The sequence below is a fragment of the Ambystoma mexicanum genome, chromosome 1q, assembly GCF_040938575.1.
Source record: "Ambystoma mexicanum isolate Mex_15411 chromosome 1q, UKY_AmexF1_1, whole genome shotgun sequence".
Lineage (NCBI taxonomy): Eukaryota > Metazoa > Chordata > Amphibia > Caudata > Ambystomatidae > Ambystoma > Ambystoma mexicanum.
Genome location: NC_090922.1, coordinates 1302969466 through 1302986313, shown reverse-complemented (window position 1 = coordinate 1302986313; position 16848 = coordinate 1302969466). Strand labels below are relative to the sequence as shown.

At 43.5% G+C, this 16848-nt stretch overlaps 1 protein-coding gene across 12 annotated transcripts in view; it reads right to left on the bottom strand.

Annotated features, from left to right (window-relative positions):
• The window catches only part of CYB5RL (cytochrome b5 reductase like), a 225896-nt gene that overhangs the window by 28291 nt on the left and 180757 nt on the right, over positions 1 to 16848 (bottom strand). For 11 of the 12 annotated variants that reach the window (XM_069642144.1, XM_069642137.1, XM_069642140.1 and 8 more), the window contains one exon: positions 10381 to 10584. The exons of the other annotated variant lie outside the window; for it this stretch is intronic. In XM_069642144.1, the coding sequence (XP_069498245.1) occupies positions 10381 to 10584 (204 nt within the window). The remainder of the gene's footprint in view (positions 1 to 10380; positions 10585 to 16848) is intronic. 12 annotated transcript variants of the gene reach the window in all.

Sequence of the window (16848 nt, the reverse complement as noted above, 5' to 3'; positions counted from 1 at the left end):
TTTGAAGTTGGAAAAAAGAGGAAGGGACTCGCCCCTTTTTGGATACTTGGGAACTGTATCACTCATTGTGTTTTCAGGTTGTGAACTGCACTTTAAAGAGGTCACATCCAGAGAGCGAGAGAAGCCTCCCCCTGGATTAAGAAGATGTCCAGTTTTCCTTAGTTTAGTGTAAGGGTCGGACATAGGTTTGGACACAAGACGATGGACATATCACGTTATGGACATCCAGACAGGGTCCTTAGTATTTTTGCTGAGGTTAGGGCAACCTCTTAAGACATAGGGCAAGATAGGTTTTCCTTTTCTTTTATGTTGATTATAAAGGTTTTTGCCAACAAGCATGCCACCACTGTGTCAGACTACTGCCCTACAGTCACACACAGAGCACTCTAATAGTTCCAGTTCGACAGATAAGTACAAAAATACAGAATGATTGATTTGGCCTTTAAAATACACACTACACAATGAACACTTCAGGTAAGTATTGTCACACAACAACTATCAAACTTGCATCCACAATTGGGGGGCTCTGACTAGAACAGCTACATTTTACCTTAAACAACAGTTAAACAATAGAGAACGTAGCATAAGCAAGGCTTTCAAAAACTGCGTGCAGTAAAGAGAGAGTTCATAGAGAAAAAACTGTTAATTCAAACACAATAATATACAGGTAAGGAATCAATTTAGCAAGTACAAGATAAAAAACACTTATGAGTAAACCTAGATTTAGTTTGCTAATTAGTTAGTCCAACCCTGAGATAGGATGGGGCCTAGTGCCCTAAAGACACACGTTCCACAAGATATAATGTTCAGGTAGATGTACTATTGGCTTTAGCAATGCCCGTGGTTGTGATTAAGTAGTCCAAACGTTTAGAACAGTTCAGGTAAGTGTCTCTCTCAATCCCACTATAGTAGGATAGGCCCAGGAGGGGATCCATGACTAGACCACCACTAATCTAAGTCAAGAAAGAGATAGGGTGTACGTACCTATGTAACCCTATGGAGAAGAAGGAGGGATAAAACAGGTTTGGTAATTTGCCCCCCTTACACCGATTTTCCGGAGACCACTTCAGGGGTTCCAGAATCCATTGGGCCATATATGTTTGTGCTTGGTCCAGTCAAGGGAGGTCAGAGATTGCAGGTGCAGAGATTGTTTGGAGAGGTCCTTTTCAGGCACAGGATTTAGATCTGGTCATTTGTGGTACCTGTATTACGATTCCAGAAATTGGCAACACCCTTGCCACAAAATGAAGAAGACTTCTGCGGAGCAGGCAATCTCAGGAGACCTCCAGAGAGCGGGAAAGCGCAGATTCAATGGGAGTTACTACAGTCAGGCCGTCTTCGGGCTGTGAACAAAGAAGTAGGTCCCGCACGTTTTCCGTTACGCCTAGAAGGCTGAAAATGCAGTAAGCATCTTGTAGCACAAGTTGAAGATCCTCCAAGTTCCAAGGATGCACTCAGAACAATGATGGCTGCAGCGAGGTAGCAGAGGAGAGAGCTGGACAGTCAACCAGGTGGTCCAGGGACATTTAAGAAGACTCAGCAGCATTGGATCCTCAAGCATGGGTCAATAATGGTTGTTCTCATCAGTCCAGAGGTCAAAGGACCAACAACGGCCTCCTTGAGGTCAGGACAGAGGAGTAGTATTTCATCGCCACTTGGCTGGAGGCAGTGGTCGAAGTGAGCGGGAGCGGTCGGGAGCGGTGCTCCTATACTTTTTTAAATTACCTTTTACAGCTCCTACACTATTATTTTAAAAAGAAACCGTTCCGGAACGGTTTTGTTTTAAAATAAATGTGTAGGAAGCAGTTGAAACTTGCACTTTCAGTGCAGTGCACTGAACATTCCCTTAAACTGCAGGCGCATACATTTGGGGGTTTATACTGTGCATGGGAGGGGGTATGGCGATGGGGTTTGCTGGGAGCGGTGCAGACCTGTAGGGAACATAGCTCCACTACTTCTTTTCGTACACTTCGACCACTGGCTGGAGGTGATGTTGATTAGCTGCAATGGTTGTCCTCAGATCTTCAGCAGGCTTGACTTCTTCATAGGGGTCTTGCCTCCAACAGTGATCTACGGAATGGCTGCAAGAGTCCTTCTTTTATCCACAATTTAGACTGGAGTCATCAACAGGTCCACCAGGTGTAAAGACCTGCACCATTCAACCTAGTAGTGGCTATCCAATGATGGATAGCCACTGGCCAAACATTCTGACCAGCAACAGATACTCTGGAACATGGATGCGGACTGGGACCAGATAGCCTCAGTTTGCATATCTAGCCACACACAAAGGCCATCACTTTGCCCTGGAAAGGAATTTCCATAGATGTGTATTCCAGACCCAAGAGGACAGTGTGATTAGAAAGTGTGACCTGCTAACCAAGCCCCCCTTTCTCAAAGCTCCATGCCAAAAACATAGTGTACATCTGTACCATTCCAGATCAATATCCTGATCTGCAGCGGCCGCTCTCTAGTGGCACAGAGCAGGTACAGGGCTTACAGGAGTCATCTTGACAGCTGCAGTGATGGTCAAGTCTCTGTGCACAGGAGGTGCTTTTCAGATATGCACCTCCATTCCAAAAACTACGTAAGTATGAGAAAGCTCCACTGGAGGCACACAACACTGTAAATATAAGCCATATCTGAGTTTGAGGTATGGGGGCCAGCTCGTTTTTAACAGAACTACAGTGAAGGACACTGTAATAATCTAGTGGCTGAAGGCAGATCTGTTAAGACATTTTCATTACACCAGTAGCAGGTTTACTACTAAAATTAAGTAATTAGGCCTCATTATAAAGTTGCCGATAACCCCATAACACTGTTTCTGCCGCCTGACTTCCCGATGCCACCGGGACATTACAAGTCCTGGCGGCCTGGGAAGTCAGGCAGCAGAAAATGTTAGTCCCCATTCCCGTGGAGTCCTTCGTTGCCAACAATGCTTCTGTGAGAACTCTGCTTTCTGTGTCCATTGTTCCCGGCAAGTCAGACCTGTAATGAGGCCCATGCCTACTGGCTCCCAGAAGACTTTTTGGAAAAAACAATGGCAGACACTTCGAGTGCAATGTTTGATGGTAATGCTTGTATAAAGTAAGCTCAAAGAGTTCCCATGAGGAGGTGTTTTGGGGGGGAAATGGGTGGGAATGGCCATAGGAATTAGCATGGCCATGGGCAGTCAATAGGTGGGCAAATAACCAAACAACACCTACAGGCTGTGTTTCCCCCCTGGTCAGACGTTTCTCCCCATCTGTACAAAAACACATACAGATCACATATAAATAAATCGTCTTCAAATTTACATAGTTATAAAAGTACATCAAATGCAATCTCTTAATTAAATCACAGAAGCTAAACTAAAATACAAGTGCAACATTAATACATCCCCTTCACTCCAAAGGAAGGAAATTAAAAATCAAAAAGTAGAATAATTATTTATGATTTAAGATAAAATATTTTCTTTGAGGAAATACCAAAATGACGACAACACTGCAACGGGAGAAAGGAACGCCAAGAGTCTCTGGTTAGAATAGGTATAGCATATCTACAATATCACGAATAAGGTCAGATTTTAAAGCTCCTCCAACATTTTTACATCCTCTTCAAACTTTCTAAAGAGCTTGTCAGCACATTTCCAAACCTGCATTAAGGCAATGATCTTCCTTCGGCTATAGCCGGACATACATCTCAGCCAGAATGTTTTGTGGGCTATTTTGCCTATATCTTCAAAAGGTTTAGAGTAATATCGTTCATAAGCAAGTGTCATGGCAGAACATTTGGTAAATAGGTGTCTTGCTGATTCCACTTCCTCTCTATCAAGACATATTCTACAGAATCTTTAATTTAATGGAATACCAGACCATGCACCTCTGATTTCAAGCACATTTAGGCGATTTAATCTGATATTGAGAAAAATCCGACGTGTTACTATAGAGGGAAGGAGTTTTAGATATTCTTGACATTCCCATTCTTGAGTTCTGGAGTGAAAACCATCCTAGAAAAGGTGTGTAAGGACTTCATGCTGGCAACCTTCTCATGGCTGTTTACCCAATCATAATTCTCAGCACAGTTTTTTAAAGATTTTGCCAGGGCACCTTTGCCATGTCCCCAGGATGGGGTCCAACACAATTTCTCAAAGAAACACTCATTTCTGGCCTTAAATGTATTTGTCACTATGCCAGTGCCACTATCCAAAGAGGTTCGAAAGACAGACAGAAAAGAAATAGGGTTCGCAAAAAAAAATAATCTTGATGTACAGCTTAGCTCTATTTAGATTAATTAGAGTAGAGAGAGATATTAATCCTATCTCCAATCTAATGGCCTCAATAGTAAAGTGCTCAACCCCAATATTCTGCGCCAGATTAAACCTTCGATTTTGTCTTCCCAAGAGGTCAAATCTAAGTAAGAAGCCTCAAGCGCATGAAGAAAGGCTGCAGATCGTTTCTGTCTATAAATAGTATGTATACCATGTAAGCTATAACCTGCTTTTCCTTTGGAAAAAGACAGGACCGCCCCCATGGAGGAAAGTACCTTGGCACTCTTTTTTAGCTGCAAGTGCTCATTGATACCGATATTTTCTTAGCCAACTTCATATCCAAGGTACTTATATGCAGTCACCCTTTTGATATTTCCGATAGGGCAGGGTATAGAAGTCTTCTTGCAACGCCGGTGGCCATAAAGTGTGTTTTAGTAATGTTTATTTTCAGGCCATTCTTGTCAGCGTAGGCACAGACAGGGTATCAGGTATTAATATCGCCACATATATGGTCGCCGTAAATAATATCGCCGATAAAATGTTGTGGCGATATTATTTGGGTGACCATATATGTGGCGATAGGGGCAAAACATTTTTTTTTTAAAAAAAATAATAATAAAATAATAATATTTGGGGGTTGCGGGGGTGTCCCCCGCATGTTCCATGCAATAATGTTGCCACAAAAAAACGACTATTTTTCGGCGATATTTTTGTATGGCGATATTTTTGTGGCAACATTATTACATGGAACCAGACAGCCTTTGCACTGTTACAAATCCCAATATACGTATTGTCAAAGATGACAATATCATCAGCGTAGCAGATCCAGCCCAACTTGGGGAAGGCATTCATTTTATCAACTAATATTTCCCCAAATCCGCCATCAACAGATTACAAAACATAGGGGCCAGAGCGCAACCCTGACATACTCCCATGCTAACTGATATCCAATCAGACATTAGGCCCAGATTATTAAGCCTTACCCGTGTGCTGTTTTGTTCATACATAAGCTTTCAGATGTATAGTAAATGGGCTGACATGCCCTACCATGTCGAATGCTGATGAAAAATCAACAAAAAGGATATAAAGGGGTAAACCAGATGGACAGTTAGCCTACTCAATGAGAGTGTTCACCAAGAGGATATTATCAGTAGTGGCATAAACCTTACGAAACCCAGTTTGGGCTTTACTCAAGATGTTATTCTGAGATATCCACATGTTTACCTCCCGAAGAACAAACGTGCAGAAAGTTTTGCTGGGCACATCTGTAAGAGCCAATAAACGATAATTGTCTGGCAGGTTCTTCTGTCCATTTTTAAATATAGGTATGTTATGGAGGTTTTCAATGACTTGGGTATTACTCCAGTATCTATAACCTTACGAAAAATAATAACAAACATATTGGCCCAGGTGTCAGAATTTTCCTCAATTATAGTGTTGCACAGGCCATCTGGGCCAGGGGCACGAGATGTTTTCAATTTCTTTACAATATCCCTAATATCATCTCGATTTATTGTGATGTTTTTTTATAGGCTTTTTTACCAAACTCACATTGTCTCCCATACATTTATCCTCAAGACATTTTACCCAAGTTTTGTTATCTATCCAGCAAACCAGCTCTTGATTACCTTTATTTTTGACCGCCCTAAAATTTGCCCACAATTTTTTGGTGTCACCTGCCAAAAGAATATTGACCATAGCTTGCCAGTTGATATTGTTGTTAGAGGTTCTGTACAGATGTAGCCAATTCCTATAGATATTCTTTCTTTTTCGCTTCTCCGAGTTATAGTGGGAAGTCGGAAGTACATTCAAGGGCTTTTACTGCTTTGAGCATTTTTTTCTTTTCCAAATGTATTATCTTATCAAATGGCCATGGTGAGATGGGGAAGGGTGGGGAGGCAATCTTTGTCCCATTGGCATCATACCTTGTATGCATAGTGAGATCCACCAATCAATCTCTTCCGGCGTAAGCTTGGCCATATCTTCAATTTGCAGGCTCTTACTCCAGTTACTGGCTTTGACCAAATTCCGGTCAGACCAACCCAGTCGATTTCCCCCACCTAGTACAATAACTTCCCCATGTTATCAAAGGTTGGCCCTTCATAAGTCTTCATCGTTAGAGTACAAATCAATAAGGAGTGGTCCCTGAAAAGGGTAGGCTGAATATCGAACTGGGTCAAAAGGCCATATGGACCGGCAGTGAGGTAGATATAGTTTATGGCAGAGGAATAAGATCCACTGGTCCAAGTTGGCCCAATCCCTGTTTTTTCCTTGCCAAACCCATTTGCCATATACAGATCAACATCAGCAAAACAAACACTCCACCTTTCCAGTTTTACTTTACATTTGCTTCCCACCTCATCCCTATTCCTCTCATTCTGGTAATCAAACAAGTTCTTAACATTTAGATCACCCCCAAGCGCAACATTTACCTCTCCATCAACAAAAAATGTATCCGTTATACACTGATATATATTCAATTGGATAAGGGTATCACCATCTCCAGGAGGATCGTAAATATTTACCAAAAAAATTTTGAGCCCACCATCAAGAAGAATTTCAATCATCAGCAGATTAGAATTGCTGTCCATTTGAGTGCATTCAGAGGTGTTGATGTTATTTCCGACCAAAATTAACAAACCTCCAAAGGGCCTCCCCTTTTCCCCCTTTTTTGCCAGCTTAAAATAGGAGTAAAGCCATCAAAGACTGGGTTAAATAACAGCCATGTTTCCAGTAATAAAATAATATTGGCTTCCTCAAACAAGCCATATGATCCTGCAGTGGCAAACAGACGACAATGGCCGCGAGTATTCCAGGAGACTATAGCTAATTTACCTCATCTTTGGATTTTAATTGGCGGCAGAAAGGAGCAAAGCCATTCCCAATGGGATTTGGTGATATCATCTTTAGCTGCTGGAGTTTTTGATTTTGTACCTTGCAAGTCTTCAACATTTTTTGGCTCCAGGAGTTTTGCCAGTTTTTTAGGCACTTGTCCAGCATCAACTTCATAGCCATATTTTTTTAGATCAGATTTTGCGTTTCTGATAAGCGCTACCACCACCTCAGAAAAGCAATGAAGCGTGGTCAGATCTTTTGAGCATGTCACCACAAACTTGAAATCGCTGCTTTTCACAATTCTCAAGGGCAATTGTGAGTGGAGTGTCTCAAGCAGCAAACTTCTATTTATAGGCTTCTTTAGCCTCTTCCACCCCGCAGAGATAGTACAAGATTTCTTAGCCAAGGACCAATTATTATCATTCATTTTAGACCCGCCCTCCCCTGTACCCTTTACATTAGTGCTGGGGCAGGCAGGCAAGCCATCCCGTACTTTCACAGCTTTCGGGATAGGTGTTTCGACAGATATTATACTACTTTCAGTAGTAGTATCGGTATCGCTTGTACTTGAATCCAAGATAACCTTATCAGATTCTTAGGCTTGCCTTTTGGCATCGATGCCCCCAAGAGCCAAGTTGTTAAATTACCCGTTTTGAGTGCCAGTCTTTTGGCTTTTCTAGAAACTCTCTTTATAGCCCTTTTGGATGATCTGTGCTTAGAGGGTATCGCAGAAGGGGCACTTATAGGTTCAGCCTCCACTTCCAAGGGCAATTTTTTCAAATCAAAGATCATTTTCCTCTTTCTACGTCTTTCTCTTTTAGACATATGACCATACTCCTTACCATCAGTTTCGTCTCCAGCCATAATCTCCACCAGTGTGGATTCCAGATTAGCAGGGGCTACCCCTCCTTGGTCATTGAGAGACGGCACCAGCAACCTAGGTGGTTATGTTTGTGCCACAGAGGGTGCCACATTTCCCATGGTCATATGTTTCAACTGTGTGGAATTCTTTTCCACTAAACACAGAATATTATGGCACAATTTCTGTAAGATTTTCAATGCAAAACCAGTAGTGATGTTATGCGCTTCCATATCTTTAAGTTTAGTATTACAAATACAGTTCACATTAGCTTGCTTATCTAACATCAATGACTGATCTTTGCTTTCCACAGTGGACCAGTAGAGCTGTCCGCCAACCCAGTTAACCGAGGGGAACAGGAAAGCCTATCAGGGTTAGGTAAAGGAGTGATCTCTTTGGGATCAATATGTACAAAAGAGGCTCTATTGGGACCCCCATCCCCTCCTTATAGGCTATCTGTAGGTTTGTTTCGCTCCAGGTAGGCTATCTGGCCCTCAAGGCTAGATTAAGCAGAGAGTTATTATTGTCAAATTCCACTGATATCGATCCAGCTTCAATCAGCACCCCCTCGGTTGTTAAAGGTTCCTTGTGGATCTCAGTCACTACTGGTTGGCCTGGGAAAAAGTCTGATATCTTACTAATAGAAGTCTGGGTGCTTGCTTCTCCAGTAGAATTGTTGCAGTTAATATTCCCATTCTTCTTACTTGCTTTTAGTTTACTATGCCACTTCATATTTGTCTGCTCTTAAAAATGAAGAGGCAAAGGGGGGAGTTCACAGCGTTAATGGCAAACCACTCTACCTAGTGGCTAAAGAGCAAGCTCAACAGTCACCACTAGTAAAGCAGTTGTCACAGATGTCTCATAAGGTATCCAGTTAATATGTCGAATGACAAAAATGTCGAAAAAATTTGGCCGAAAAAAAAGTCAAATATGTAATTTTTTTAATTTACTTTTTTTTTGCTTTTGTGTGTTAAAAAAAGGGGGGGTTTGGGAGGAACCCCACATTTCGAACGGAAAATAAAAACGGAAAATAAAAAAAAAAGCCATTCGACTTTTTTTTTTTTTAGCCAAAATATTTCGACATTTTTGCATTCGAGATTATGTAATTCGACAATGTCACTATGAACGGTCTCGTGGGTCGCCAGTAGGCAGCCAGACAGTGAAAGAGATATTCAAGTGCCAGCAAACCAATCGTTGTATGGTACAGCCGGTATCACCCCTTAGGCTCAAACAACAAAGTTCTGCAGTAACCGGTAGGGGTAAGGTGGTATTCCCAATTTGCTTGTTGATAAGCACACATGCTCATTATATACGGGATGATGGAATAAAGCGAGTAGAAAGCGTAAGTTAAATCTTACCCTAAAGGCTGCTGTACACAGTCCCAGCTCGCCGCTCGCCAGACACCAAACAAACTGCAGCACACCGCTGCGTTCCACGTTGGAAAGGGGTTATCTGTGCTTGTGCTGTCACTGCCGCTCAGAAGTGAAAACAGCGGAAAGAGTTTGGAAAAAACTGAAGCAACTCATAGCAGCAGTATGTTTCCTCGGTACAGCGTCCTTTCATTGCGGGACGTTTTTTTGCTCCGTTTTTTACTGCAAATTCTTTAATGAAAAAACCCATCAAATTTTTTTTGTTTTTTGGGGGTGGTTAGAAAATTATATATATGGTATGTGGGTGTTTGGGAATAGATAAAAACTGAAACGGAAGGGGGGTTAGGTGGAGAACCCCCCAAAAATATTTTTTTACTAAATTCGATGGGTTTTTTCGTTAAAAAATCTGCGGTAAAAACCCTGCGAAAACATCCCGCGATGAAACACACTGCAGCAGACTCTGCGTTGCAAAGGGGTTATTTCTTATGTTTGTAGAAGTCTTTTGGCCTCCCAAGTCTCCTCCCCTCGAGACCCCCTCCCGCCTCCACCCAGCTATAGCAATTTGGCTGCAACTCACTTTTTGCTTTACCCCCACCAAATTACCGCATTTTTCCACATTTCTAATGAACAAAAACAACGTAAAAACATCTAAAATATATGCTAGTGTTATTGTTTCAATGTCTTTTTTTTCAGATGTTCGCTCATAATATGACTCCAGTGCAATTGTAGTCAACTATCTTCAGAGCTGTGTCATGAACCGCTGCCGTGTAAAATAAACCCTACACCCATAAGGGCCATGCCTAGTGCTTACAGCATCTGTTTTGGTGAGGTGAGCTATAAAGCACACTTAATTCTACGCGAGAATTACGTGTGCTCTAAGGCTGGAGATCAAGATAAGTAAATGATAAGGTACGATGGTGACAGCCTATGAGACACAGCAAGAGGCTCAAGGCGGACGTGATCCTTTGAAGCACATGCTGCAAAAACAAACCCCCTCGCGCACATTCGGGAGGCCTAGGCGACAGTGAGAGCATGCGCACAACACGCAACCACGGGCTTGATTATATTACCTGGCTCAGTGCGTAAACTGTTTTGATGTTCCAGTACAGGGACAGATCTTGCAGCAGAGGCTTCATGTAAATACTTTTAAAATTCCTAAAGCATCCGACCAGGGTCACGAATGTCTCGTCGTCTTCGTTGCCAGTGATATGCTGCATGATGGGGAGCATTGGGGCAACGCCCGTGCCGGATGCAAGCATGAGAAGCTGCCCATACTGAAAGAAAACCGGAAACCAAGGCGTCAGCACGTTTGTCATTATGCCGGCTGTGGCGGCCATTATTATTGAGGCCTTCAATCATTTATGTAGTGAAGCACATTGCACAAACATTGTGGCCACCTTCCAGTTTCTCGCTATACTGGCTGTTAACCATCCCTAGTTCTGGTTGTGTCAACCCCCTCTCAAACCACCCGAACCCTGCTTTTGTGCTCAGAGCAAGTCTCGTTAGACTGTTGAGGCCTACATGCTTAGCCCCTTGCCTACTCATCTCTTCTAATGGACATAATTTGTAATCAGTTACTGATTATTAAACTAATTCAATTTTGATACACATGCAATGTATATGAGGAAGTACCCCTTACTGTACTCTGTGAGGATACTGCAAGTCACTGAAGAGTTTGTCTGACGGCCAGGCACCTTTATAATGTCATGGAACTCCAAGGTGACTTGCATGAACCTTTCTGGTTTTGGAATTTACACACACAACTGCGGAAACCATTCTTACAGAAGAGAGAGGGAGGGAATGGGTGTTCTAAACTGAGAATATCTGGTTGGCATAGCAACCGGCAATGCCACGGAATGAACCTTCAAATCACAATCTCTTTTTCCAAACCCCTCCACTGTATGTATTAGCCAATGAGAAGATCCCTAACAACAGGGGAGTTGCTAGGTCTGGAAAAGTCCCAGGGGTACGCTGATGTCGGAACTGTTGGGACTGGGGGCTAGCTAGCCTTTTGGCTGTAGCTCCTGAGATTCTATCCGGGGCTACAACCAAAAGATCAGGGGCTATAGCCCCCTTAGCGCCCCCCTAGCAACGCCCCTGCCTAACAACATGTGCTACAATCAGCAGCTTTGTAAGAAGCAAGTCGGGTGCCAGGCTTTCCCTTTCCCAGCTGCACAGTGGTTTCATATTGGGCTGTTTTTGGCGATGTTCTGCCACAAAGTTGGCTATTTTTGCCATATCATATCATAACAATCCCCACACCTATTACATGAGCTGGTTGGGTTTTGTTTGGGCTATTTTGGGCTACTTTTGACGAGTCCACCTGAGGCTTCTTTGCTCTTCAATTTCTTTTGCCTCCAACCAACTATCATCGATCACCCATCCCACCATCTCTAGTACCCCCACCGAAACCAACCCTCTCAACCTACCCCACCCTCTCTACTCCTACCCACCCTCCCTACCCTCCCTACGCTCACCCACCCAAATTCCACACTCTCCATCGGCGCGCACCCACCCTACACCATGCACCCACCCTACCAAAACCCTTGCTACCACTACCTTACCCCCACCCCATCTACCCTCACCCACCCTACCCCCAAACCCATCTTCCCTACCTCCACTCTCTCTACCCCCGCCATCCACCGTACCCCCACTCTAACCACACTCTCTCTACCCTGCACACTAACTCCACTCTCTCTACCCCTACCCACCCTACCTACCTCTACTCTCTACCCCACCCACCCTCCACTCTCTACCTTCACTCTCTCTACCCCATCCACCCACCCTCCACTCTCTCTACCCCTACTCACCCTACCCTAACACTCTATAACTAACCCCTACCCAAACTCCACTCTCTAGCCATTCCCACCACCCTATCCCACTCTCTACCCACACTCACCGTACCCCCATGCACTCTACCCCCTCTCTCTACCCGCACCTACCCACGCTACCCCCTCTAACCACACCCACTCACCCTAACCCCAATCTCTACCGCTAATCACCCACCCTACCTCCACTTTCTCTCTACAACCGCAACTCTCTCTACCCCCACCTCCCCTATACCACCACCCACCCTACCCCCACTCTCTCTGCTTACACCCACCCAACCCCCACTCTCTCTACCTGCACCCACCGTGTAGCTCTACCGCCTTTCTCTACCCGACCCACACTACCCCCTCTAACTCTACTCCACCCACCCACCTCTCAGTACCCACACCCACCACTCAGTACCCCCGCCCACCCTACCACCACTCTCTCTACCTCCACCCTCCCATGCTAGTCCCACCCAACAGCCTCACTCTACTCCCACCCACCCAACACTTTCTACAAACCCACCCCCCCAATTTCTACCCCCTCATCCTTGCTCTCACACTTTCGCTTTGTTTCTTACCCTCTGACTCTCAACCTTTCTCACTCACAATTCTGCTTGCTTATCATTGAGGCTCCCTCCATCAATCTTTCTTTCCCTTGCTATATTCTGCTTCTCATTCTCTTGCACACCCACATCCCTTATTGCATCCTCCTTTGAAACTTTGCACTCTCCTCCTTGCACACTGGTCCCTAGAAAATGCAAAATGCAAAGAACAGAAGTAAACGCCAATACTATTGGCTTCGCCAATGCTTGTTTTGTATGGTAGGGGATATTATAATCCTAATAATTCATAGCCATTCACTGGCCTCCCCTTTAATAGCTTGCCACTTTACTGATGAGGTAACAGAGCTTTTCTTTTACTACTTGGGTGACATTATTGTTTACATTCTTTTAGATAGAGGCTAATCTTTTGAATTAATTATTTCCTTTTCTCTTCCTTTTTCTTTTTATACTCGCTACCCCATCACTATAGGCTTGCTTTGCGTCATGCCAGTAGAGAGTGGTGCTGATATAGTGACTTTTGGTGAATCTGTGTTGGATATCTGAAGACAGCGTTTTGGCTGAAGTAAGTTGTGCGAGGTCTGTGAGAATGAAAACAATGTTTTGTCTCTGTTAATAATACACACCATTTACAGATTGAAGAGGGTACTTCCCTGAAGATGGGACTTAGAGTCCCAAAACGCGTAGGGTTTGTTCTAAATTAAAACCTTCATTTGTTGAATTCTTTTGAACTGTTATGTATAAGCATTATGTTGAAGTTAACAAGGGTATAGTAAGCGGAGGTCTAATTTATACGGGTTACCGTGCTTTCTGCTTCTCTTTTGGTGGGTGTAATAACAGAAGGTAAAATGCTTCTTGCTTTTTGAATTGCTTTTTGAACTGTTTTATTTATGTATGAATATGTCCAAATGTACGTGTATACTTGAAGGTAAAAGGGCATTTTGATTAAAGAATATGTTGTAGAATCTGTTGTTTAGTATGTAGATTTCTTCAGAACAAATGTTTCTGAGAGTTTAAGGTAAACATTAGTAGGGCCTTGTGTCCACTACAGAAAGAGAGTACAGGTAGAATTCCAGACTAGGACTGGTCTGGAAGCACATATTAGTATATTCAGTTCTGTGAAGGGCTTGGAACCACCCTTCTTTCTACAACCAGCACCTCTAAAGATTATTTGAACATATATAATTTGGTTTAACAGAGTAGGTTACAAGAGAGTGCATGTGTAGTCCCCATTTTGTGTTCACTTCACTGATGTAACATTGTTACCGAAACCTTTATTTCAGAACCGGGTCACTCTTAATGAGGCCCATTATCATCATGGGTCCGCCCCCTTCTTTAGTTCGTTGGTACCTGCAAACGCCCATGGGCTGCTGACAAATCTGGGTTTCCTTATCGATTGGGTGCTTTAAAATGCCCCTGCGTCTGTTCAAAACAGGGGGAGGCGCAAATCATGGCAGGGTCATTTCTGACCCTGTCATGATTTATTTTTGAAGTGTGGCTTAAGCCGTGGCTATCACACTAGCATTTCCATCCAGCAAACGGGGGGTGACCATTTTATGAATTTTAGTATCAGTCTTTTCACAGAGACAGCCCTTTAATGTTTTAGTATGCTCGCAGCAACCACGTGGTTTCTGGGAGCCTGTTATTCATTGGTGTCGGTAGAATGCTCCCAACACTAATTCACTAATGTATGCCAGGAAGCTGGATAGCGCATGTTTGTGAAAAAGGTGATCTGAGCATTTCTGAAAATAGCGCAAATGAATCGAGCGCTTTCTCTGTGCTTCTTTCATTTGTGCTATTTTTTGAGAATCTGGCCCTGAGTATTTATGCCTTTGGGTGTTTCCTTTTGCTTGTATCACCCAAATAACACAGCATTAAAGGTCATATTTTCCTGCTTTTCACAATCCTGAGCCATGTCTGGCTCAATGTTTACACCAATATGAGAGCTTGATGGCCTGCACAAGAAGAACCTCAGGGGCATTATTTCTATCGATCTATATGCCCCTTGCCCGGGTTTTTTCAACAACTGACTAGGTGGGTCAAAGGGGATATGGCGAAAGCTGGAGTTGATACAGAGTAGTTTGGGGCTCATTCAGTTAGGGGTGCTATGGCCTCAAAAGCCTTTTGGTTTGGGACTTGTTTAGAGAACATTCTTAAGGCGGCTAATTGAACTAATGCCTTCACGTTTTTCACTTTCTATTGTAAACCTGTTGTGAATGGATCAACGGCAGTGATTTCACAGCTTAGAAGTATGGGTAATAAGGGCCGCCGTGACATGCCCTAGAAGTCTGTTCGGTCCTAACAGCATGATGGACAGTCATGATTTTATTAAAGGCACAGAGGTGAGTATTATTCCTCCTTCCATGGCCCAGTCTTACTTTGTTTATTAGCTCTTCTCTAGATTATGGCGGAGATGTGCCACATATATTCTTCTGAGGACCTGAGTTCCTACCTGGTCGTGGAGTGCAATATCCTCGGTGTGGGAGGTTTCAGGTTTGTTTAAATGTGGATGCAGTATGCAGTCTGAAAAAGGTAGGATCAGTGTGGAGCAGTAGGGCTTTCTAGGAAGTCCTGGAAGAGTACTGAAGGACATGGGCAGTAGGAGTAGCACAGACTATAAAATGATGGGAGCATTAGTTTTGCAAATTTGTAGTTGTTTTTCTTGCTGCTGTTAAATTAAAAGACAAGATAAGTGCATAATACTTGTCTCTATGCCATTAATAGAATCACAGCTGTCCGTCATGCTACTAGGACAAATCGGAATTCTGTAATCAGATGTGTATACCTTCTATACAAACTAAAATGTTATTTTCAAAATATTAACATAATCAACAGTGGCACTTTGGAGAAATGCAATTGATTACTTGATTATATCGTAAAACCAGGAAAGCAACCAATACATCCCATGGCCCACAGAACTAGGAGCAGCACCCATGCCATCAGAAATAGTGAAAAACCTTGGAATCCTAATGGACAACGAGCTAACCCTAGAACTGCAAGTAAACACAATAATCAAGAAATGCTTCTTCCACCTACACACGATCAAAAAATACTATCATTCCTTTCCATTAGGCACAAAACACTAGCCATCTCCATCATCATCTCTAGGATAGACTACGCCAACAGCCTATACCTCGGAATGCCGGACTATCTACTGAAGAAACTTCAACGTATACAGAACGCAGTGGCCAGGCTTCTCCTCATACTCTCATGAGGGATCACATCACTCCAGTGCTAAAGATGCTACATTGGCTGCCAGTTAAAAAATGAATCACATTGAAACAATATGAATAACACAAAGAGCAATCCACGGCCAAGGAGCAGAATTCCTACAAAAGAAAATCAACATTAACCAACCAACCGACAACTACCGACCAAAAAAAAAATCACACCTACGCTCAGCAAACAGTGTAAGGCTGCCAACAGCACATCACAGCTCTCTTGCGCTTTTTTTGCAACTGAAAATAAAATATCTATCTGGGACTATCTCTTTCTCTCTGGAGGTTTGAGAGCCTGTGCAGAGATGGGTGAGCACGCACAGATGCAAACCCACACACCTGGGCATGAGCAAGGTGCTTGGACATTCTGTGTGTGTGTGTTTGTTTGAACATGCACAAATGTGTCAATTTATGGGCTACCCATGCGTGCAGGATGCATAAGTCACACATACCCACACACTTTATTTATCTCCCGATCTCTCACATGGACAGACACACAAACATTAGTATGTGCAAGGTGTGTGGGTCAGCATGCGTGTGAGATTGTGCAGAGGTGTGTGTCGACAACGACACGCCTAGTCTGCCCATGTCTGCAATGTTTGTGGGCTCTCTGCAAGGTGTGTGGACATGTCTGTGCAAGGTTCATGAACCTGCACAAATGTGCAACGTGTTTTAATCCCCCGTGCTTGCATGGCGGTTGGCATGCCCATACGAAACTGGGCTTGCTCACTCATGCCAGTGTGTATATCTGTACAGTTTGTATGTGGTTTAATGAAACACAAACCTAGCAGGTGAGCAACTGAGTGCTGCACAATGATCAAACGTGTGAAGGATGGGTAGTGTGAGAAACCTGAGGGTGTTCTCACTGGTAGACCCCAAGGATCCTTTGTTCAGGTGGCCAGGGGCGGGCCATTTTGCTTGGATCCCGACCCTGGGAGCGTACAAGC